Source organism: Leptonotus elevatus, chromosome 1 (genome assembly GCF_054856555.1).
Source record: "Leptonotus elevatus isolate MCC_2025b chromosome 1, RoL_Lele_1.0, whole genome shotgun sequence".
In the NCBI taxonomy this organism is placed as follows: Eukaryota; Metazoa; Chordata; class Actinopteri; order Syngnathiformes; family Syngnathidae; genus Leptonotus; species Leptonotus elevatus.
Genome location: NC_141239.1, coordinates 13,390,790 through 13,415,163, shown reverse-complemented (window position 1 = coordinate 13,415,163; position 24,374 = coordinate 13,390,790). Strand labels below are relative to the sequence as shown.

General features: G+C 40.9%; 1 protein-coding gene across 5 annotated transcripts in view; it reads left to right on the top strand.

The window, feature by feature from the left end:
• The window catches only part of LOC147180954 (netrin-G1-like), an 83,990-nt gene that overhangs the window by 48,212 nt on the left and 11,404 nt on the right, over positions 1-24,374 (top strand). For 4 of the 5 annotated variants that reach the window (XM_086091700.1, XM_086091683.1, XM_086091691.1 and 1 more), the window contains 2 exons: positions 16,920-17,092; positions 23,873-23,899. In XM_086091700.1, coding sequence (XP_085947826.1) covers positions 16,920-17,092; positions 23,873-23,899 — 200 coding nt within the window. The remainder of the gene's footprint in view (positions 1-16,919; positions 17,093-23,872; positions 23,900-24,374) is intronic. The other variant, XM_086091709.1, reaches the window with a different exon arrangement.

The following is a 24,374-nucleotide window of genomic DNA, read 5'->3' as shown; positions in this document are numbered from 1 at the left end:
AAAGTTCTAACTGGTCGTAAACGGATGATATGATTCATTGGTTTGTTGTTAAATGATCAAGACCACATTGAAGTTGCATACTTCATGCCAACTGAAACTTCGCGTCACAATTCAACTGTAGTACTGTAGTACTAGCACGGATGCCAATCCATTGTTATCACTCTGTTTCCATGCTCATCCACCAACAGTTGAGCCCTTCAATGTATTTGATCCTCGTCGATGGTGTTCTTTTTCAAACGATAATAATAAAATACATTATTTAGCCCACCCTCAATTTGGCTGTCAGAGCTTTGGGCATTAAAACTAAGTAACTTCAGTTGCCTCCTGCCTTCAAAGCCTTTGCTCATCTTAAAAAAAAAAAAAAAAGTGTAACATGTTAATTGCTTGATCAACTAAACAAGGCATAAAAGCTTTCTTGAGATACAAGGTTCTGACTATTAGGGGTGTTAGAAAAAAATCGATTCTGCAACATATTGCGATATTAAGGCGCGCAATTCTTGAATCGATTTTTAAACATTAATTTTTTTATGGGAATATTCAGCAAAATGTCTTACTTAGGGTTCGGATTCACACATTAAGCATGGAACAATGTTATATTAATGGAACATTAAGCCTTAATATTTTATTTCAGTGCTGTTCAAACATGAAACCGACTGCAAACTGTTTGTTAAATGCAGTGCCTCAGTTATAAGCCCGAATTTTCAGATAAATAAATACATTTTCATACAAATCTTACAGTGTGCATGTAGAAGTTTACTGCTTAGTATTTTCTAAATTTGAAAAAAATCGCAATAATCAATTTATAGATTCGCATCGGGATTAATCTGTATCGAATCGAATCGCCAGGTACTAGGCAATTCACACCCCTACCGACTATGATTTGTTACTTTCTAATCCAATGTCAATGTCATATGTTTGTAACAGTAATACAGTATATCATCGCACCCACCAATGGTTTTTTTTAGCCCATGATGTGATACTGAGTCAATACTCTTCAGCTTAAGACAAAGCCTTCCAAAACGTATGGTCAAGTGCATACGTAATGTTGCTTGGAGTCACCTTAACTACTGCACTGCTCTTCAAGGCAGGGTTCTACTCTTGCTTCAACCCTCTGCAGGCACATATAGTCCAGTTTGCGTAGTAAGTCTCTCCATAGACACCCTCCAACACGAATTGATGACCAAGGCCGCCTAGCAAGCACGGAATAGTATCTCCCACAGATATCTTATTTTGCCCTTCATTTGAAAAAAAAAGCTTAGATGGGTAGGGAAAACAAGTGATTCATCCAATTCTACCCACTTCTCTGCTCCTGGGCATCAAATGCAATTTTCCCACCAAAAACTTTGCGGTGTAAATTGAAATAAAATGAAGGGACCACTTGTGTCCAGCGGTGGATCAGAAAGTCAGTCGAGAGAGGCTGATTAGACTTCCCAGCGACGTCGGCAGCCCTCTGGCGAGAAACGAATGTGCAAGCCTTATCACAGTGTGTCAGCGTCTTGCAAGAAATCCTTGTATGTGCTGATCAATTCTCCATCAGGCATAGAAAGCCTCTCAGAACCAGGTAACCTGTAGACATGGACATGAATGGAGTGAATATTGCATAAATACCTTTTTCAGCCATTATCTTCCAACACTTTCATTCTAATTAGACGCTAGGTGTTGAATACAAAATAAGCAACAAGTCTTTTTGAATGATTCAAATCTTCAGGACTAGCGAGTTTAAGGAGTTCACTGGTAGGCTTCTGCCAAGTACACAACAGAGCTTGGCTCTACCGTTAATCGTCACTTTCCATCGGCGAGTGCACAATGATGCGAAGCCTCAGAAAAATACACAGATCCAGTGTTTCCCACACCATGTTAATACTTGGGCGGGCCAACCCAAGTAAACTGGCCACCACCCAATTCGATTTTAAGAAAATTTGATATTTAAAAAAAAAACGTGTCGCGACCAGATATACCGCATGTAAAATTAGTTAAGTTTGCTTTCACTCACTTGTGGATCATGAGGTTAGAGGAGATGCAAGTTAAGTAAATTTGGTCATCCAGTCCGCCGTGTCATGCAAAAACGGACGTGATAGTCAATGTCTTCCCGACTTAATCCTGTAGTTTCGCAGAGTCGGCGTATCTGACATCATTTCAATAAACAACACTGTACACATTGTGCTTTTTCTTAAGGAGTAGATATTTTTAGGGGGTTATTTAAGGTAAATGAAATTAGGGATGTTCAATGCCACTTTTTTCAGACTGATACCAGTACGAGTACTCAACTCTTACACTGATACTGATGTCAAGTACCCATACCACTAGTACTTTTGATACATAGAATTTACTCAAAAAAATAATAAGACTTATATATACCTATATGACATTTTTCCTTAAAACTGCATGAAATGAAAGGCAATTTTTTATTTTTCAAATTTCTAATTTCTAGTTCCTGATCATAAACAGCGTTGCGAGTGCCGATACCTTGAAATAACGCTGGGTATTGGCCCGATACCTGGTATCGATATGTGACAGAACACTTACGGATTTGTTGAACAAATCTGATTAACATATGCTACTCACAAAACATTAGCGGTAGTTGGGAGATTTCTGGTGAGATTTCAGGATAAAATATAATTATATGCATTATTACCTCTACAGCTTAACTTATTTGGACTTTCTCTTGTTGTGCAAAATGTTCTAAATCATTGGACAAGTGAGAAGTTTACAGAAGGGCTCCCATAAAAGTCCATCATGAAATTTTATCCGGAAGCCCAATAGACCTACCCACTAACTTTTTGAGAGTAGTGTATGTACGTCATCATTTGCTTTTGTTCGTTTGTTTTGTAAAGAGTCTTAGCGGACATCCTGAGTCCCTTGTGATTTCTCTGCTTACAACTATTAAACTAAATTATTAAAAACATGATATTTACTGTAATAATGCCATCATAAAAGAGCCCACAGAAGGTACGCTAATCAAAGTTAATCTCAAGACGTTCAAATGGAGAAAGCCTAGCAACTGTCTCATTTTCCATTTCCAAGTCATACTGACATTGTGATGTTATGTTAGCCTTTATAGAAAAGGCAGCAAGTTTTCCTTCACCTTCGTCAAGTTGTGTGACGAGGTTAGTGCGGCTATTGATCGCACACTACAATAGTAGACAAAAAAAAAACCTTGAACCCTGCCGACTTGTCCCACCTTTCCTCATTTATTGATCACATGTCTGCTGGCTAATTAAGACGCGACCGCTAGCGGCCGGTCGCGCGCTAAGAGCTGCACATGTGCAAAGAGGGGTTGGTCGAGGGGCCTGGGAATAGTGGAAGCAGCTAATCCATAAGCTGCTAATACGCGATTGCGCTCAGCCCCTTCATGTCATTCCCAACATTGTCTTGTTTTATTCCCCGTCTCTTTTGACCTCATGTTTTTTTTCTTCTTTTTTTTTGTCCATCAACCCTGACCCATCCTATTAATGTGATGTTACAAAGAAAACAACAGCTGTTCAATGTAAGCCTTCATTGTTTGACTTGTACTTCAAGGGCAAGTCACTAACACCCCCAAACCCACGTATAAGATTCTTCACAAACAAAAATGTACTCATGAAGATATTTTTCGGCTGTGGTCTGATTTAACTTGCCCAACTTCGGAGGGTTTTACAGTACTCTTATTTTAATCTGCGCGACTTTTGGGCTCATTTTTATTTTTACATGCATACGTGTTGAGGTTTTCTTATTGGTTTTATTTTTACCTGGAGAATTGTTGGAGTTTTTACAGTATAAATTTTTACCTGATCAACCTTTAGAGTTTTTACAGTAGTTTTACTTCTTACCTGCTCAACTTTTCTTTTTTTTCTCATCCTGAGCATTAATCTCAAATGAATCATTAAAATCCGTTAATTGCCCAGCCCTATTTTAAGCTGTGCAATTTCAGTTTTTTATGGTAGACTTCATTTAACTTGTGTGACATTTTGGCAACTTTTGTGGTCTAACAAATCTACATTAGCATACATGTGTTTGGGAAATAAAGCAAAAAATAAATAAATAGGTGAAATGGTAGCCAGAGATCTCCTTAATCGAAACAGTGACCTGACAGTGATTGAAAATGACGACTGTGTGCAGGTCTCTCCACCAAAGGCTGAAGTGAAATTGAATTACTCCCGTACGGTGAGCAAATGATGACACACTTGCGTTGGGATGGCAAGCGAGCGAGAGAGAGAGAGTGAGCTGAAGTTCTGGCGTGTTCAATCATTAAACCGTAAGGCCACTCATTATTGAATAGTTTAAATCAGAAGGCCCGACGTGCACATTTTCTACGTCTCCGTGCTTGTGCTGACAACGTCTCTCTGAGGATTGGTCACATTAGAGGAGTCATTTCAAACCAAATGGATGTTTAAAATAGCGAACGTTGCTATCCAGGGCTCTGTCGTTTCACACTCGTGCAAAATGATAAAAGTCTGACAAGTAGCCTCTTGGATAGAAAGTAAAGTATCTCCATATCTCAATGAATATCCAACAGCTCTGGCCAGCGTTTAGAAGGAATTGAGATCAAAATCAAGTGGACTACATCAGTGACTTTTTCTGCCAAATATGATACTGGTATTGAAAAGGGAGTTAAGAAGTTACAGACAAACTGACCATCCTTTATTTCTCTGTAGCTGTTCATTATAAACTGCAGTGGTACGGAACGAGGGTAATTAAGTCGCTGTTGCAATTTTGCACCTTCATTTCAGCTATTACAGAGGCGGAAGACTGGCACCGGGTGGAATTCTACCCGCATTTTAACTGCCTCTTCATCATACCGAAAGAAGTCCAAATATATGGTAAATGCACTGCTTTCATTTAGCACCTTAACTACACACCATATGGTGTCCAAGGCGCTTTACAATTAAGCCTCACATTCACCCATTCATACACGGTCGACTGCTGCCATGCAAAGGCGCTGTCAGGTCCACTGGGAGCAAATCATGGTTCAGTGTCTTGCTCAAGGGCACTTCGACATGGTCACCAGGGGTGAGGATCAAACCCACAACCTTACGGATAGGAGACGACGACTCAACCATTGAGCCGTGCCGCCCCGTTCTATAATGATGATAGAACTAAAACAGAATTGTAGAAAGTGCTCGTCACCAGTTCATTACTACAGACATTTTCTTGTTTTAAGTAGATTTAGCCGAACAAAAAAAAAAAAAAAAGAGTAAATCGATAGATTGCTAGGACAGTTCTTCAAAGTCACTTCTGTCAGGAAGTACATTTATTATGAAGCGAAAGCCCTTGTCTTTCTTCTGCGGGGAGAGATTGATGTATGTAAAGCCACGGCGAGCAGACAACCCTTACTGAGCAAAGCAGCTTCCCCTGGCTCACCTCCTCACCTATTCTCTCTCAAGCCGGCCATGGTCAGAAGCCGTAATGCGTCTCCATGCTGTATAAATTCATAGTGAAGGCCTCTAGAAGAAACGTTCCCAGACATGACACTCGGAAAGCCTCACATGTTCTGAGAAGTGATAGATCTGACAGATACAGGAGAGAGGTGGGGAGGAAGGATCAAGGCGGCCGAGGAGAAACTTTGGCCTTGCTGAAAGTTTTGAAAAATGTCCGTGTGTTACCGGGACACACTGGAATAATTTTTCTATCCAAGCCAAGGGAGGTTGTTTGACATCTTTTGAGAGGATGTAGCTCTGTCATCCAGGCATCCAACTGGTGAAATCTGATTTTAAAAAATATCTCCGGAGTGCTTAAGGGTGTTTTTAGCCTCTTTCACACAGAGGCTATGGAAAATTGCATCTGAGCTGGCTTGTTATCCATCTTTGTCTTTGACACAGAACCATCTATCATTCATGCATCACCGTCTATACGGTATGTAAACTCAAGGGATGTGAGAAAATGAGAACACCTGGTATCCAGCCACCTTTGCCTTTTACACGGAAATACAGTATCTACTGTATTTTCAGATATAGTAATCCACCACACATTCACGGTTCACTATTCTCAAATTCACATTTGTGTTTTTTCATTGGCACTTATCCCGAACTATTTAATGAAAAACGTCCCTTTCTGAAATGCGTCAAAATGCCACTAAATGCGTGCCATTTGTTTTAGACAGCCATTTTAGAATCATTATTTTTCAATATCAAGAACGCAGAGTAGTCTCGTGAACTCGCCAAGTACGGTCTTCCTGAGAACATACTTACATACTTCCTTTGCAATTAGAATGGCTGTGTACTTACCCCTATGGATCTGACGTATTTCCAATAAAATAAAAACCTGAGTCCACCCCTCCACTTCACAAGTCACCAAGCAATGCATCCTTGGCTTAAGCTAGCATACAAGAACAACATTTAGCATGCTGTACATTCTTGGTTTATGCGTAGCCCATTTCACTTGGAATAGAATTTGAGTCACGGCTGATAGCATTTCAAGTACTTAAGGATGGGCAAGAACATGTGAACTAAATCATTTTGTCACTATGATTGTGGACGAAAACAACAGTTAAAAAAATAAATAAATCATGAGTTGTTGATTAATCGCCAGAATAATCAACAGATTCTTTGATTATTAATTTGTTTGTTTCAGCCTCTTGTATTGTGTCATTCGCGAACATTTCATTCAAAAGAATGAATCTTTATCGTAAACATGACTAAACAGATCACTTACTGAAGTGATCTATTCTTTTATTAGTTCATTTCATTTCCGCTCAGCCGGGCTCTGTCGACTGGGAGCGTAAATGGAAACGCAGAGTATGTCACTCCCCCGTTAAATCTTCGCAAACGACCAATCAGCAGCCATCATCGGGTGGGGGAGGGACTCGAGTGAACCTACTGTTACTCTTACCATTAGTGTTCGCTAACAAGAATGAATGGCATTACCAGTTCAGTAGGTGAAGTGAACATACTGGATACAAGTGATTGACGATTCGCTAAAAGGTTAGGAACCGCTCAGCGAAATGCCGCTCACTTCGTCCTCGCGGGATACGTTTACTTTGGCATCAATTTAAGCTAACGGCTAATGTGGAGTCCATCCAAGTGCTGGAGGCAAACACATGAAAACAAATGCACACATGGGGCATGTATCAGTTTCTCCATTTTCTTTAATAGACTACATGTGAAGTAATTGGGAGAGGAGAAATAAGAGCGAAGGATAGTCTCTTCAGTACAGGCCTCTGCTAAAATTGGCTACATCTTTATTTGAGCAGATCTTTTTTTATTTATTCTACTCATGAAATAAAATTATAACTTAATATATTATCATCAGTATTTGGTTCAGTTTTGAGCGTTTTCTGAAAAACTAAGTGAAAAAATGACTCAGGCCATTATTTTAGGAATGTGACGAAGCTTAAAATGAATTGTATACTCGCACACCACTTTGACCTACCAACATAAATCTGTCTATCATAAAAGGACACACAAATTGTCTCAAGAAATCGAAGAGGAAGCAATTTTAGTTTGAAGTCATCATTTTAGGCTTATATTATGACAAACTGCTACTACAGATTCACTCAATGACCCGTATCTGAAGCAGGTATCCTGTGCATATTTTAGTTATATTTTATATTGTAGTGAGGTTTCTTCCCGATGCGATCTAACAAGGGTGCAGCATGGTGTTAAAAGTTGATCAATATTTTTGCCATTAAAAAAACAAGATGTAGGGCCCATTCATTGCTGCTTGCTTTAATTCCTATCGTTTCCCCTATAAAATAATAATAATGCATCAGAAATGTCTACCAGGGTCCCCTAGAATATAGTGTTTTCGACCTTTAAGGTTCCACGTTTATAAATATGCAAAAGGTGTTAATTTATACATTGATTTGATTAAAAAAATGAAAAAGTGGCGGTGGTCATGAGTTCAAACGTATAAAAACGTGTCTGGTTTTGAGAATATGTTAGCTTTAATGAGCTCAAGCATGCTATGAGTCGACCGGGTCGCAGCTACATGACACGGTAGGTCAGTCGCTCCCCGTAAAAAGTGTAAGACGAGCCACATTTGTGATCTGATCCGCACGTAAACGACCTGACCTAAGTTGGTTGAAGTACGTATTGAATTGCAATCATCTGCTGAATGGATTAAATGGATCGATCAAGCTTAAACGTGACCTTGAGGCGCCGCAAAATTAACACGCCACAGCAGAACCGAAATAACGGGTTCGACAACATCGCTCACCGCACGTCACCTCCTCCTACATTTGCAAATGCCGTTGAGATTCATCTCAGGGAAAAGGGAGGACGGCAAAGTCACCTCATTATGCCGGGATGCATCACCGTGAAATTGAGCAGTCCGATTAGACTTGTTTCCGTCGCGCTGCGCAGTGCCCAATTTTTGTCATTCTTCTGCGTCTGATGTAATATATCTCAAGATGATTGTTTGTGTACCCCCCACCGCGGCTTCTCAAATTGTTGAAGTAATATTGAAGGCGGATTGCAAGTTAATTTGACGCACACTCAATTTTGGGTTGCGTAGAAATACAACTTGAATTTCCATGACGGGTACCGCTCGAAACTTGCGATTTGTTTCAAAGGCAGGTAATATCATGCTTCAGAAAATCGTCAACAATAACTAAATAAGTAAGGGTGAAAGGACAAAATGATTCAGCAAAGCAACCCCCGTTTATCGCGGGGCATTTTTTCCATATACTATGTTGTATATATAACCTTAGTATCATGGCATAACAAAATTAGCACATTGTAAACATAAATATAAGAGCCGGGCCTGATGGAGTGGCTTGTAACGCGGGCGAGTCTGTGTGAGAGATTCAACAAACGAAATTTAGCGCAGATGCAAATGATCATGATGATGAATAAAATGAGGGAACGTTGGACTTAAAAAACACAAATGTGTCAGAGTTTGAGGCAGGATTGAGGACCCAGGAGCAGGGAAGCAGAGAAGAGGAGGCAGAGGCCAATTCCAAAAGGAGTTCTTTTAATCAAACAAAAACAAGCAGGCAAACAAGGCAAAGTCCAAAGAAACAAAATTCAACAAAGTAAAAAAAAAAAAAAACAAGACATGGAGGATCTAAAGGCATGACATAGGGGAACGGCAACAAACAGCAACAGACAAACAATGGACCAACAAGAACTAAAAAAAGACAGAAAGAAAGAGACTAAGGCCCACACGAAAGCCAGTTTCAATGAATCCTCACAAGTTTCTTAAGTTTAGGCCGTTCGTCCACACGATGGCGCGGTTTCGGAGCTTGAAACCGATCACTTTTGAAACCGGGCTCCAGAGTGGAAAGATTTCAAAACGCACCGTCCGTCTGGACACCATACGCAGGATACTCCTCCAGCGATGACGTAAAGGTCGCAGCTCGATGACGACGCATTGTCGCAGATTGATGACGTATGCGCCAATTCTCGCGTGACTGCGCACGAACCGTCAGTCTGTCAACAACAATGGCGGATAGCCGTGTCGTAGTCGTTTTGCGCAGCTTCCTTAGCTTGCTTATGCTTTTGCAGCAAAATATTTTGCTTCTTTATTCCCACGTTCAACAAGCGGCGTTGTACTTGAATCACCCGCCATTGTCACTTCTGTGTTCGTCTTTTTCATGTTGTTTCGATACATGCAAAGCTATGTTTGTTCTGTAGTTTGCAATACGCTGATTCTTCTTCTACGCTTTCCATCCCCTCCCTGTGGCTGCGCTACAGCGCCACTCCAGACTTGGCATATACATTACAGCCGTTAAACGTCCTCAGCGTCTTCTTTTGGACATACGCAAGTCCTGAAATGCTTCTGTGTGTACGAGATTTGTTTGAGGAACGAAGCTTTGCTTCCGTCTGGACGGGGCCTCGGGGACAACATAACAAAACAGATGACACAGAAGGACACAAAGGGGACCGGTATGACAAGCACAATGACAAGAAGGAGACATGACAACTACAACCAAACAAAACAAAACACAAAACAAAGAAACTAACCAAACCCAAACAATAACAAAATTACTTATAGGTTGAATTGCCAAAGGCAATTATTTGTTTCAAAGGCAGTCATTTATTGCCTCATCTGTACAACTGCACATGAGCAAGGCCGTAAGAGAATGGAGGGGATGTAGACATATGCATCAGTCAAGCCAGGCAGTAATTTTCTTTTATTAAGTCTTATGTTCAATGAGACGTTTTAACTAATTTCCTTTTTTCCAGCATTAACTGTAATGAAAACAAATATTTATTTCTATTTTTTATTTTAAGTTTACGTCAGTTAATGCTTGTAAGCTTTTTCGGTATAAGGGGAAATAAAGCAAGTCAAATTAGCTTTAGTAATATAACCCTTAATCATAAAAGAGCCTAAAAAATTAACAACAACCACTTGTCCATCCACCCATTTTTATTTGAATTTTCAAGAAATACAAAAATAAAACTGAATGTTAACACTAGAAATTCTAAACCCCCAACACCCCACCCCCCAAAAAAATAATTTTTTACCCATGGAGGGGGTGGATTTTGAAGCATATCAAATAAAAGGAAAATTCGAATTTTGGCTATAGAAACAGGTTTAGCAAATAAACGCTGACAAGACCGGATACACGACCCACATTTTGACCGGATATTACGTCACACATACGTTTGTAGTCACAAAGCAATGGCGGACGATAAAGTAAGGTATGTTTGGGGGGAACGACAAAACAGAAATCTTTTTGGGAATTAATTAAAGAAGCGAATATTAATGCAATTTTAGATTGAAAACTGCAAAGAAACGCTACAATTGATCAAGAATTACAAAAGCAATCGCATACAATATCGCACGGCGCAGTCGCTTCCTGTTTTTCTTCTTCTTCTTTTAAATTACTGGTGAATCCCATCTCTATGGTGTATACCGCCACCTACAGCGGCGGAGTCCCCTCTCAATATTTGCAAAAGAAGAACAGATGTAAAAAGCCATAAGTTGCATTTCCGTTTTGCGCATTTTCAGTAAATTCGCTTAAAATAAATTGAAACAATTGGATGGAAACCTCATTATTGTAATTTGCTTTTTCTACAAAGTCAACGGCAAAAATGATTATACAGTAAAATCGATTTTTGTAGAAAAGCTGTACCCTGTACATAGATCATATCTCGCCACCACCTCCCTTCCTATCTTGATATTTACCCCAAAAGCAGCAGAAGCCGTGAAGCAATCAACAACAGGGATAAATATTAATGCCGACATTGGAGGACTACTGCCATGCTTGTGTACTCACCTGGCACAGAATGAGAGACGGGCGTTCAGCTATCGGTTCTGCGCTGCCTTCTTTTTAACAAGAACGACAAACACACCTCGTGGCACCATTATCCAGGCATGAATGTGCAATTGCGGAAAGCCCGACGTGAGAATTCAAAAAGCCCTCAACCGTGTTTGTCGCCCTACTTGCAATCATACACCTCGTATAGAAATGTTGACTGCTGCTAGCCGTCCCTCCAGAGATCAGTTTGTGCGATATACATTTTCCACGTGTATTATTTACAAAGGTAGCGCGGCCTTTAACAAGCGCTAATTAAACGCAGGAGACTGCCGGATGACTGGCAGCAAACATCGCAGCATGAGACAGGCATCTGTAGTGCAAGGGGGGAGGGGGGGGGGGGTGGTTACCTGCCCCCCTCCCAACCAGAGTAACGCTGCCTGGTTGTGCGGACCCGCACTTGAACCTGCCTCGTGAATTCTGTCAATCACGCCGGCAACAGCTGCCATGGTTCACTGGGCACGTACTCAGAGGATTGTGTGCGCACGCATATCTGTGCGTGGACTGCATGTGAGCATTTGGGATTAGCGGGCTCGCGTGTGCCGATTCCAACAAGTAGCAAACATTTGTGTCGCGAGTTTGTTGGCTTATTGCGAGCAGGAGGAAGATAAATAAATGCTTCACTTTGTCAGCTACTGTTAACGATTGCAAGTACCTTGAGAATGTCCCTGAATAGCAGAGCGCTAACAATGAATATCATTGCTGTCCAATGACAATCTAAGAGCAAAACCCCTGGAAAAATGTTTAGAACTGCCTATGCAGTCGTCCGTCGCTGTATCGTGGCTCACTTTTTGGGGATTCAGTGCATTGCAGATTTTATAGTTGCACTAGTATCGCAAATTATTTGCTTTATCATAGGATTTTGTGGTGATTATTTTTCCGCACATACTGCTACCGCTGACTCACGCCGCAGTAAGCACAAGTCAGTAGAAGACTTAAAAATTTGGGACCATTTCACACTTAATAAAAGAAGCAAAAAAGGAATGGAATCTGTTTTCTGAAGCTGAGCTGTGATTGATAGTTACCTAAGACCTGAGCAACAATGATTTCATCTTCAGTCGACAGCAAGTGGCAAAATGGCTGCCCCCAGAGATAGATAAAAACGGCTGGATTTTGCTTCATAACTCATATTCCAAAAATGTACTATTAAACAAAATGTCATGTTTAGACTAGTTAGATCATATATAAAAATATTATTGTATATATAAATATATGTTTAAGGTTGACTTCCCCTTTAAGTTACTCAACAGCATGCCTCTGATCAAGCAAACACTGTTAGCTAAGTGAGTAAGTTTCCGGAAAAGTGAGAGTACCGTTTCTGCTATAGTACCAAACAAGACTGCAAGCAGTGCAGAGTAAAATGTGACAAAAATGTGGTCCAAAAACACTTTAATATCATTTCAAATACATCTTACAACATTGCTCTTAAAAATGACAGATGATTTGATTTGTAAAACATAAATCAACAACGATCTTAAGCCCGTGTCCCACTAAGTGGGCGAACATTCGCAAGTGTTTGTGAAATAAGAAAATGTTGATTTCTAGTCAAGGTTCATTCAAGGTCGCAAACGTTCGCCAGACGTTCACAAGACGTTTGCCATGTTTTTTCCTCGCAAGGTAATTTCGACAAAAATGATCATTAAAACTGTTGGCGAACGTCATGCGAATATTTGCCACCTTGAATGCACCCTGACGGGAAATCGACATTCACTACCTTCACAAACACTCTCAACTTCGCAAACCCCTTCCGTAGGAAACGGACTTCGTGTCTCAGTAAAGATGTACAAGTTACGCATCTTGAGCCATCACAGAAAGAATTCAACAATATTCAAATAGCCGAGAATTTTTGCGAATAGCTGATATTGGTTCTACAGAAGAACACAAAGTGAATAGGGAAATCTGGGAATGGGGTTCACAGTATTTAAATTGTAAAGGAAAAAAATACCCTTGAACTCAACTTCCACTTTTGAAATTATCAAAACAATTGCCACTATTTGGGATTTGATGGTCATTAAGACTTTTTTTTCACCATACAGTTCATTTAGGCTATATAAACTTTCAAGCACAACTGCACATGAAATGCTGAAAACGTAGGCTCATTTTGAAATACAGGTCCCGATTGAAGTAGTAGCGTACTGGTTTGACATTTTAAAGACAAGATTTCCGATCTTATCAAATCACAGAAAGAAAGTCTTTTCAACTTTTGAAAGATCATCTCAATTTTAAGGCTGAAAAACATCAACTCAGCCATTTTGTTTTGGTTACATGACCGTCTTGTGGACAGAATCCTTAAGAAAATGTGTGCATTTGGTTGAGGGTACACAGAAATAATGACCAAATCCTGTGTAATCCTATCCAACGGTTACTCCTCCCAAAATTGTATGAAAACTGAGAATGTTCTCAAGTTCGCAGGTGGAGAAAGACATTGAGAGGTTTAGAAGGATATTCACACGTCAGTAGATGAAATGCAAGATGATCATTATGCTGTTTTGCCGGCAAATCTCGCCACGGCCACTGAAGCGGCGTCTCCGCCATCCTGAGGGTTTAGATCTTTCCCGTGTGTGTTTTTGCGGCGGGGCGCCGTGCTCGTCGCCGAGGCGGTTGTGGAGGTGCTTACAAATTTAGACTACTTTTAAGTGTCTCGTTGTAGCTGAAGTGTGTGCAAAGCGGCACTTTTATGAGCTCTCAGTTCTCACCAGAGGATGCGGCGGCGGCGGCGGCGGCGGCAGCGGCGGCGGCGGCGGCGGCGGAGGAGGGGTACCACAGAGTTAGTCGATGGCTTCGGGGGAACATTGGGGAGCATGAAATAACACGCAAATGCTTTGTAGCTCATCTAAACCTATTCATTTTTCTCTAAATTGAATTTGAATAACTCGTGTATACCTCTGAGGGAAGCTTGTGGATATATACACAGTCAATTAATAAAGCCCGGCACAAGGCAGTGTACCAACGCCTTTGTCATTACTTTTCTGTTGGTCTCTCACACTGTAGAGTTTGTTAACTTGGACGCTAGACCTGAGAGACGAACTAGCTTAGCACTAGCTTGGATGAGGCTTGTACAACACAACAGTGATAGGTTTAAATTGGGACCAAAGAGAAAAGATCTGAGTTCTGCCGTTTGCCACGGCACGTACGGCGCCTCATCCTGGAAGTTGAAGTAAGTTATTTTAAACTAAAAAGGAAAAGCTTTCCATGTGCTGATTCAGGCTACACCCCGATACCTTTGAATGAGATAAGTGAAGATGGCTTTGTAAGCAATAGGATGAAGATACATTTCTATATGAGTGCACTACACATTTACCATTATGATGAAATTGGATTTTTCTATTTTTTTGGACTATAGTGGAGAAAAAAAAAGAAGAAAAAAAAAAGAGCTGAACTCACTTGATGTCAGAAAATTGCAATCAATCTTTACCAAAATATTCATGTGGACATGCCCACATCAGTCTCTAAAGATATCAACACGATCATCCCAATATTTTGTATTTTCCTCTCAATAGAAAAAGCATTTTTTTAAACAAAAAACTATATGTTGCAATATTGTTGCATTTTCCACACAAAAAGTATGCGCCAATTTATTTTTATTTTTTTAGAATAGCGCTCGACTTTGGGCTGAAAGTGGCTATAGGGTCACCTTAACTATATAAATGTTGTCGTGATCAAAAAGGCAGCACTTGCTCCCGTGTGTCGTCTTGGGAATAAGAAAAACTCTTGATTTCTTTTTTTTTTTACATGACAGTGCCAGGGGCAAAAGCATCCAGTCGCTGCAATCCCCATCCCCTGGACTCCTCATTCTCTCACCGTGCCAGTTGGGGCCAGATGATCCAGATTTTGCTGGACTTTTAATTAAGTGGAAGGTCAAATCTAATCGCTCTTGACTTCAGGGAGCGACTGCTGTCTGCGTGGTCGAAGGGCGACACCCAGTCATTAATTTCATAGAGCATGGTATTAGTGGTGTGTTGTTGGGGAGGGGGTTCATTGATTAAAAAGTTATAGACTTTGGGGAAATATGTGGTATGAGATGGGCTATAGTCACTGTGAAGGTGGTCTGGCTGTCAATACACAATCGGATATCAAAAAACACTATTTCATAGCAGCATCCAATTAAATATGTCAGAGCTTTATCTGGGTTTGATATTACAAATTAATGTATAATTGTTGACGTTCACAATCCGCTGTGCAATACAGTTACTTTTTAACCTAAATCATTGTTTGTATGAATACTATTACCATTACAATTATTAACATGGTCTACATTGTCTTCAGTTCCTCTTCAAGTTTTAATTTGGTGGAATTGTTCATTTCAAAGCCATTCAAGTAAAAAAAAAGAAGAAGAAAGAACACGGTACACAATTTAAAATAACACCAATTGTTTAAATGTATATATTTGCATAATTTTTTATTTAAAAATGACTAATTGTGCTGAAAAAGCATTCCCACATATGTTGTTTCTAACCTTTATTATTTTTATTATTATTATTATTAGTATTAGTATTATATCTCTACACTTTTTCGATGTGCAGAAACTCCCACATAATACTTTTGATTTACACCGTTCAAATTGCGTTAAAATTCAAAACTTGCTTCAAAAATTCATGCCTCCTGGGTTCAAGTGTTCTTTTTATTCATTTATCTTTCAACTACAATTAATACTATGTAATTTTCGCATCATTTATCTTTCAATTTACTTCATAAGCATTCAGCTTAGCATTCAGCTTCCAGCATTCACACGAAATGTTTGCAGAAATTACACTTAGTCTAGTTTAATAAATCTTGTTTTCTCCAAAAGGAACTTGCATTTATAGTGTTTCAAAGAATTTTGTCTTTGTCTTGTATTTTTTACATGTTTAAACATTTTCGTTTTATACCAAAAAACGAATGATTTTACGATTCGTGATTTCAATTATTATCAAATTAATCGAATAATCGTGATTAATATTTTCTACATAATCGAGCAGCCCGACCTCACAAACAATTTATGACCATGTCTTATGAACAAGGATGTAAAGTTCATGCTTTTACAAAAATTTGAGTTTAGTGATATACTTGTGTGTACAGTATGTAGCCAGACATCTGCAGTGGGCTGGGTATTGTTGGCGGTCATTTACCGAACAATCTCTTTCCTGTGCTGCAGGGTGTACTTTACCCTTCTCCCTTCAGTGATCTATCATTAACGTGAGATGTCACCGCAAGGGCAGGAAGTCAATTAGAATGGATGTATTTTGGACCGCTGCTGTCATTTCTCCGTCTCGTGTTTGCCGGCATCGCATAGCCGCAGCTCTTGTCTCAAAAGATGGAAGTCTTTGCTCTAAAGCCTTTTGTAAAAACAAACCAGCCGCCCGATGCTCTGGGGAAGGTTAGGGTGTCAAATCGACTGGACGGTCACCCGCCCTTCGCCCGTTTCCCTTACGCCGGTTGTAACCTCTTAACATCTTGGTCAAAATAGGGTAAGTCGAGCTTATCTGCAAGCTATCGCTACTCAATCAGATCTCTGTTTCATGCTCCCTTAGCAAAGAGTGCCTTTCATTTAGCTGTCCCTGTTCTCTTGGCAGAGGCACTGACAAATGAGGCCTTGTTTGTCTTTTTTTCCCTCTCCAAAGCGAAGAATAATCAAGCTTTGATCCGATTCAAAACAACTCAATCGGGATTTCCATTTACCAATGTCAAAACAAAGCAGCTATTTTGCCATGGATTCCTTGGGCGACCATCTTGTGTGCTGTGCTTTCTCTCTCCGTCTCAGGTGCAAGTGCAACCTGCACGCCAACAGCTGCGTGTTTGACAAGGGGAAGCTGGGCTGCGAGTGTGAACACAACACCACGGGGCCCGACTGCAGCCGCTGCAAGAGGCACTACCACGGCCGAACCTGGAGCGTGGGCTCCTACCTCCCCATACCAAAAGGAACTGCAAATATATGTGAGTGTATTGCCAACCTTCACCATGGATACTGTCTAGTTACAGTTAGCAGCTGTTCCTGGCGTCACCATGGCAATCTTTGTGGAAAGCATCAACCATTTGATCTGGGTTTCAAATGCCGGTTTAGTCATTCGTGTTGTTGTGCTGAGTCACACCCAATATGGGCCATCGAGTCATGTCCAAGTAACCCTCTGACTTACCCCCTAGTGGGTCGTGTTGACGCCAACAAGCATGTGTTGCAGGAATCAACTCATAGCTACGCATGAGGCCAAAGGAAAGGACAAGAGTTGCTCAGTGCTAGAACACTTCTGATGGATATCTCGGGGTTTGTGCTTCAGTTTTTCAACTAAGTTTGTGCCACAGGGCACAAAATATAAACTGCCTGTTGATTATTGGTATTATTCAAAATACTCCTTAACAGCTTGACTTGACTATATACCTAGTGAACCGACTATAGCTAACTCATCCATTTCACCAAAAGTTGGTACCAGTGCTGGTTGACTAGCACCAACCCAATGGCAAAAAAAACAAGTGAACCCTCGTTGGTATTGTATGGTATAGAATGTGTTTATTTGAACAGGGACAACGCACAACAACACATTGACCAACTGCACTTTAGCCAGGTTATAGCGTAAATGCTAATTTTCAGGCAGATTGTTGTTTTTAACTCAATTGCTCCCAAAAACGTATAAATACATTCTATTTTAAATGTTTTAAGTGCCCCAAAGACGTATTGATAACATTTTTGTTGTTTGTTTTTATGTTAGAGCATACAGAAGGCTTTGATGCAACCTCTGAACTGCCAAGAATGGGTGAAGCAATGGTAGAAATTACAAAAACGGCCAGCAGATGGCAGCAGGGTATAAGAGATTAACCAGGGCCATGTTGCAAACAAGCTGATTTCCCCACAGTTCTAAACAGATTTGTGAATAATGATGAAACTTATATATTCTAATGCTAATTGCTGCAGAACGGAAACAGATAGAAATGTTTTTTTTCCTGATTAAAGAAGAGGCACTAATCTCTCTTTTGGTAGGTTCCATGTTTTTATAGCAATATAACACAATATTCTGTGGGCCTTGCAAAATCAGTCAAAATCCAGTAAAACAGCCGAGAGCGTAGGGGGTTGCATCAGTGAAAATGGCTGGGAGTGAATGAGTTAAAAAGGAAGGAAGTTCCAAGCTACTTTTTAAATAAAAATGCATACGATGATATGTAGATGTTATCTTGATGATGTAATGACCTGCTAACTCTAGGCGGGAATAATACTGTGAGAAAACATGTTCCAATTTAAACATGGAAGTTCTGGAACAAAGTAAAACCAAACAAAAATAGACACATTGTGTGATTATTTGGTCCCATTCCATATGTTCAGACTGGTACCAAATGTCGATCAGTAAAAAATAAAAAAATTAATTTAAAAAAGGGCCTAATTGAATCCCGCGTTAGCGACGTGTTGCGTGACAAAACAAAAATGTGCCCATTGAAATCGATTCCAGTTTATCGGTAAACCGTAAATCGTTTCATCTCAAGTCACTACAGGGAACAGGGGATAGAACCAATGACCAACAGGTTGAGGCTCCGTCCAGACGGAAGCAAAGCCGGTTCCTCAAACAAATCTTGTACACACAGAAGCATTTCAAGACTTGCCTGTGTCCAAAAGAAGACGCTGAGGACGTTTAACAGCTGTAATGTATATTCCTATAACGCAGCCACAGGGAGTTAACGGAAAGCGTAAAAGAAGAATCAGCGAAGAAGACAAACACTTTTTTTCCTAACTTTATTGCAATCTACAGAACAAACATGGCTTTGCATGTATCGAAACAACATGAAAAAGAGGAACACAGGAGAAATGATAATGGCGGGTGATTCAAGTACAACACCGCTTGTTGAACGTGGGAATAAAGAAGCAAAATATTTTGCTGCAAAAGCATAAGCAAGCTAAGGTTTCAAGTTCCTAAACCGCGTCATCGTGTGGACGAACGGTCTAAACTGTAAGAAACTTGTGAGGTTACATTGAAATTGGCTTTTGTGTGGACGGGTCCTGAAAAACCTCTCCACCATCATTCCTTTTTGAGATAGCCATCCATCCATTTTCCAAGGCGGGTCATTCCACCTCAGATCACCCAGAGAAAAATGCATTTTGAAACCCCGCCCCTTGCAAATTAAGCAAAAATTTGGTTAGGTAATTTATAGCATGGAAAGCAACATTTCAGCCTGATCAAATCAACGGTTTGTGAGATTTTGCAGGCTTTTTTTTTTACTTTTTTTGCAAAAATGGCTGTGGCTGCCAAATTTCAAATGGCCTTTTTTACAGCAACCACGAGAAAGGAATAAGGAATCCTAACCTGGCGTTTGTTTTGGAACAAAGTATGTTTGACATAAATTATTTTGGCCTATATTTTGACCTTGAGATTCACAACCAGGGACACGCCCAACCTAAATGACAAACTACTAAAATCAAACTACAGTATCTTAGAAACTGTTGATTTGATCAGGCTGAAATTTGGAAATTTAGAGTTTCACTCATTGGGTGAACTGAGATGGAATGACCCTTGCGCTTGTGTCCTCATTAGGGTTGTGGGTGAGCTACAACCGATCCCAGGTGACTGAATGAGATGTGGGGATTTAGATGACTCCAATGGATCATTTGTAGTCTCCAATAAACTTAAGATGCATGTTTTTGGAATTTGAAGTACCCAGAAAAAACCTACACAACAATGTGAAGAACATGTAAAACTTCACAAAGGTAGGACAAAACCCAGACCTCACAACTGGCAGATGTGCACCAAGTGAAAAAGTGTGTTTTTTGTTGTTGTCAAATTAATTAGAGTTCTTCCTCTCCATAATCTCCAAGTTTTTCCCATACCTGCCATTCTGCCTGATGAATTAATTAATCTTCATTCTTTCATGAGCAATTGAACGCAAATTTCACTGTCAAGAGTCCACTTGAAATGCTGCCTATTTTTCTGTCCGTTCGCAGGCAGAAGGTGCTCTTTTGCACATTCCACATTATGATCTTGGATGGGAGTTGAGTCACATTCATCAAATCCCATGCCTTCGGCGGGGGGGCTCGCTGCCTCTATAAATCCAATACAGTCACTCAGGGATGTGCTGCTGGTGGGCAGGCAGGCAAGGCCAGATGGTGGAAGGATCCAGCCCTCTGCTCATGTGTTCACACTGACTCAGCCTTGCCATCATGACACTTTGCGGCGACGCGAGACGCTCCGTTTGATCGCCTTCGCTTGGTCATATCTCATTCCCAATCGATCTGCGATTTTGTGTCAGGAAATGCGACCCGTGTCGTCTCCGGCAGTTTGTTCTCGATAATATCACGTCTCTTTGTTGTTGTACATGCGACGTCATGTGATGCTCCGGTGGAAATCCGAGCAGATATTGCCAGGTTCACCTTGCACCGTGGATTGACAGGCTGTTATTAAAAAAAAATAATAATAAAAAGACCAGTGCATGGCCGCATCTGCAGTGAACTGATGAAACCCGGATCTAGCCGCTTCAAAAGCAATATTAGTGCTTATTTGGCAGCCGCATAAAATGCAATAATGTCGCACATGGAAGTGACGAAACAATATTGCTCCCCTGAGGTGCCGAATGAACTTATTTTTGTCTTGGATTATTCCTATTCCTCATCATACCCTTATCCATTAGTGTTTCTGACGGGAATATTAAACATGTAGTGGCCTCGTATGAAGGCAAATATGCTGAGCGTGCAGAACGTAATTAGGCTTTAATAGCTCTCATCTGTCATTAGGTTCTTCCTCTTTAATCAGGGCAGTAGTTTGTCTTGCAGGTAAGAACGCAATGAGGGTTGATTCAGGTACTAGAATGCATCCTATTCAGGTATTAGAACGTATGCGACTTTCGCTTTTATGTTAAATCACTTTATTTCTTTGAGCAGCATTTTCAATGACTTCATTTGAGGATTTCTTTTTAAATTACTTTAGCCAATGCTAGGTGTTATCTTTGGTTTGGTCCTCATTGCTGGCAGTAAGTCGGATTCGTTTCCAGTGAGGGTTGGACTCCGCTAAGGTTGCCCTTTGTCACAGATTATGTTCATAAATGTTATGGACAGAATTTCTAGGCACAGACGAGGCGTTGAGGTGGTCTGGTTTGGTGGCCTCAACATTGCATCTCTGCTTTTTGCGGATGATGCGGTGCTTCTTCAAGTCGTGATCGCCAACTGTCGCTGGACCGATTCACAGCTGAGTGTGAAGCACCTCCAAATCCGAGACCATGATCCTCAGTCGGAAAAGGGTGGAGTGCCCTCTCCGGGTCAGGGATGAGATCCTGCCCCAAGTCGAGGAGTTTATTGGGGTCTTGTTTACAAGTGGGGGCAGGATAGAGCGGGAGCTCGACAGGTGAATCGGTACAGCATCTGCAGTGATGCGGACTCTGTATCGGTCCATAGTGGTGAAGAAGGTGCTGAGTCGAAAGGCGACGCTCTCGATTTACTGGTTGATCTACAGTACATTCCTACCCTCACCTGTGGTCCCGAGCTGTGGGTAGTGACCGAAAGAACAAGATCTTGGATCTTAGCATGCCGAAATGAGTTTCTTCCACAGGGTGTCCAGGCTCTCCCTTACCGATAGGATGAGAAGCTCGGTCATCTGGGAGGGTCTCAGAGTCCAGCTGCTGTTCCTCTGCATTGAGAGGAACCACTTGAGGTGGCTCAGGCATCTGGTTTGGATGCCTCCTGGACGCCTCCTCGGAGAGGTGTTCCGGGCATGGCTCACCGGCGGGAGGCCCCAGGACATGCTAGAGAGAGACTATGTCTCTCGGCTGGCCTGGGAGCGCCTTGGGATCCCGCCAGAGGAGCTGGTTGAAGTGGCTGGGGAGAGGGAAGTCTGGACTTCCCTGCTGAAGCTGCTGCCCCCGCGACCCGACCCCGGATAAGCAGTAGATAATGGATGGATGAATGGATAAATTATATCTTGGTTGACAGTTCAACAGCGCTAAACAATCAATACACTTAGCAAACCTTTTTGTTCGGTCCCGACAGCTACTGAAAGCTGGCTGTGTAGTTGACCTCGCACCAATCCCGCATTGGAAACATGCCATCAAAAACAGTCTGCTTGCGTTGTATCTGTTCGGCGACAGCAGCAGTAGGACATTTCCCATGATTATTACATCGATGTAAAGTATTATAATTCTTCATTCTTAGGATATTTCATTGAAAAAAAATGTCACGTGGGAGAAAGCTTTGTCTGAAAGACGAAAGATGATTCTTGAAGAATGACTTCAAGAATGACTTTGACAGTCCACTTTGCGGAGAGCATCATCTCATTTTATTGTTGCAAAAGAGGTTCAAAGGCTAGGTGGAAGGTTGATCGATGCCGCGGAATGCATTTGGGCTTCACGGCAATATTGTTTGCCCTCCATTTTGCTTGCTAGACTTACGGTGAAGCCAGTGGTGTGTAAACAATATCCCATAGAAAAATAATAACAGACAGACAGGCTATTTGGAGCTTTCCCTCTTGATGGCATTAACATAATCAGCAGCCAAACATTGATAGCATACTCGATGTAACCAGAATAAATGGTTAAAGGTAAATCTTGAATGACTTAATCCACGTTTCCAACCAAGAGGTTTGTTTTAGATCTTAGTAACTCTTGATCTGTCTTTGTAAAAAAAAAAATATATATATATATTTTCACTTAGTATCAATACTCAAGGCATTTTTACTACGGTTCTATCTGCAAAGACAGAAAATTATCAGTTGATTTTGTCGCCCCCCTCTCACAACTGTTGCTGTTCTGTATAAATGACACAGAGACTAGAAAAACTGTTGAAAAGGGGCTACGGAATTGGCCTATCAAAGTACAGTAGCTGGATTTGAACTGTACCTCACTAAAGCGACTGGAGCCTGAACAAAACACTTTTTGAAACAGTGTCTTAAAGATTGGCAGTTTGGAAACACTGAAAAAAGTAGTGGTGCACCAATAGATTGGCCAGGATCGAGATTGGTCTCAATTTCCTTAATTTGGGGGGGATCTTGATAGATGGTTGCAGTGGACATGACATATTCGCATGTCCAAACCAATAAAACCCATAATTCGGATGATGTCAACACTTCTGGTTCATGATTGGATCTTAACTAACCGATCACAATCGCAAGTTGATTTACATGATGTTAAAAATGTTGCATATAAGCTTGGTAAGTTTACAACACGTTACAGTCATATTATCATGGCGTCCACTATAACAACAAAAAACTTGAGATAAACCCCACCCCACAAAAAATAAATTTTGCCCAGCAGGAAAAAATGCGGGTCTAAAAGGTACTACAAATAAAACCGATCTTGTCCGCCGATCTAATCTCCCTTCTTAGAGGTCTGAAAAAGTCCGTCACTGTCTTCTTCTGCTCAGATGACTAATAGGCTTTTCATTTTTATTTGATATAACTACTTAAAACAACTCATTTGCATTTTTTCCAGCTACTGTTCAGTGTTTTACAGTGGAACATCAAAGGTGTATGCTGCTAGTTATGAAAAATCTGATTTGCACAAATCTGGATCGGCAGGTCAGGCTTTTTAAAGGTTGGGGATTGGTGATCGGCCACCCCTAGAAAAAAGGGGTTCTAAACGTAACCAAACTATACCTGCTTGATTGAATCGAGCCTAATACCTCAAGTACTGTAGCCCTGACAAACCAATGGTGCCTGATTAGATTGATTGGCCCCTCGTTAACTTACGAAAACCACTTTTCAATAAATTTATTGCGCATGTTATATACTGAAACGTTGCTCTTGCATTCTTCCTCAGGTATTCCCAGCAGTCACGGACCTGCACGTAAGTTGACTATTTCTTTATCAATGCGCATGATTAGATTGTCCCGCCACACACACACACACCATTTGTGATGCCGGAAATGTCGGCATGCGAGATGCGCTTCTTTCCTGTCATCTGCTTGTTAATTTTGCCATAGTGTAAAAGTTCATCCTGTCAAGCCACTTAGTCGGAATTACATTTTCATGTTCTGCTTGATGAGAGGATTACAAGAGGACATTTAACGATCTTAGCATTATGTTGACGCAGTGCAATGCACAACCACTGGCAAGCTGATTTCTTCATTTGTCATTTGTATTGCCAGTGGAATCTTTGTTCGCACACCATTCCGGGATGCTGGTGGAACTACAATTCTTCCAGTGTCCCACATCCGTTCGGTTTCCGAATTCTACCACATTAGCAGTCTTTGAATTTTGAGGTACCACTGGACAGGGGAGTCCTTGGTTTACAGATTATGGAATACATGTAACATGTACAT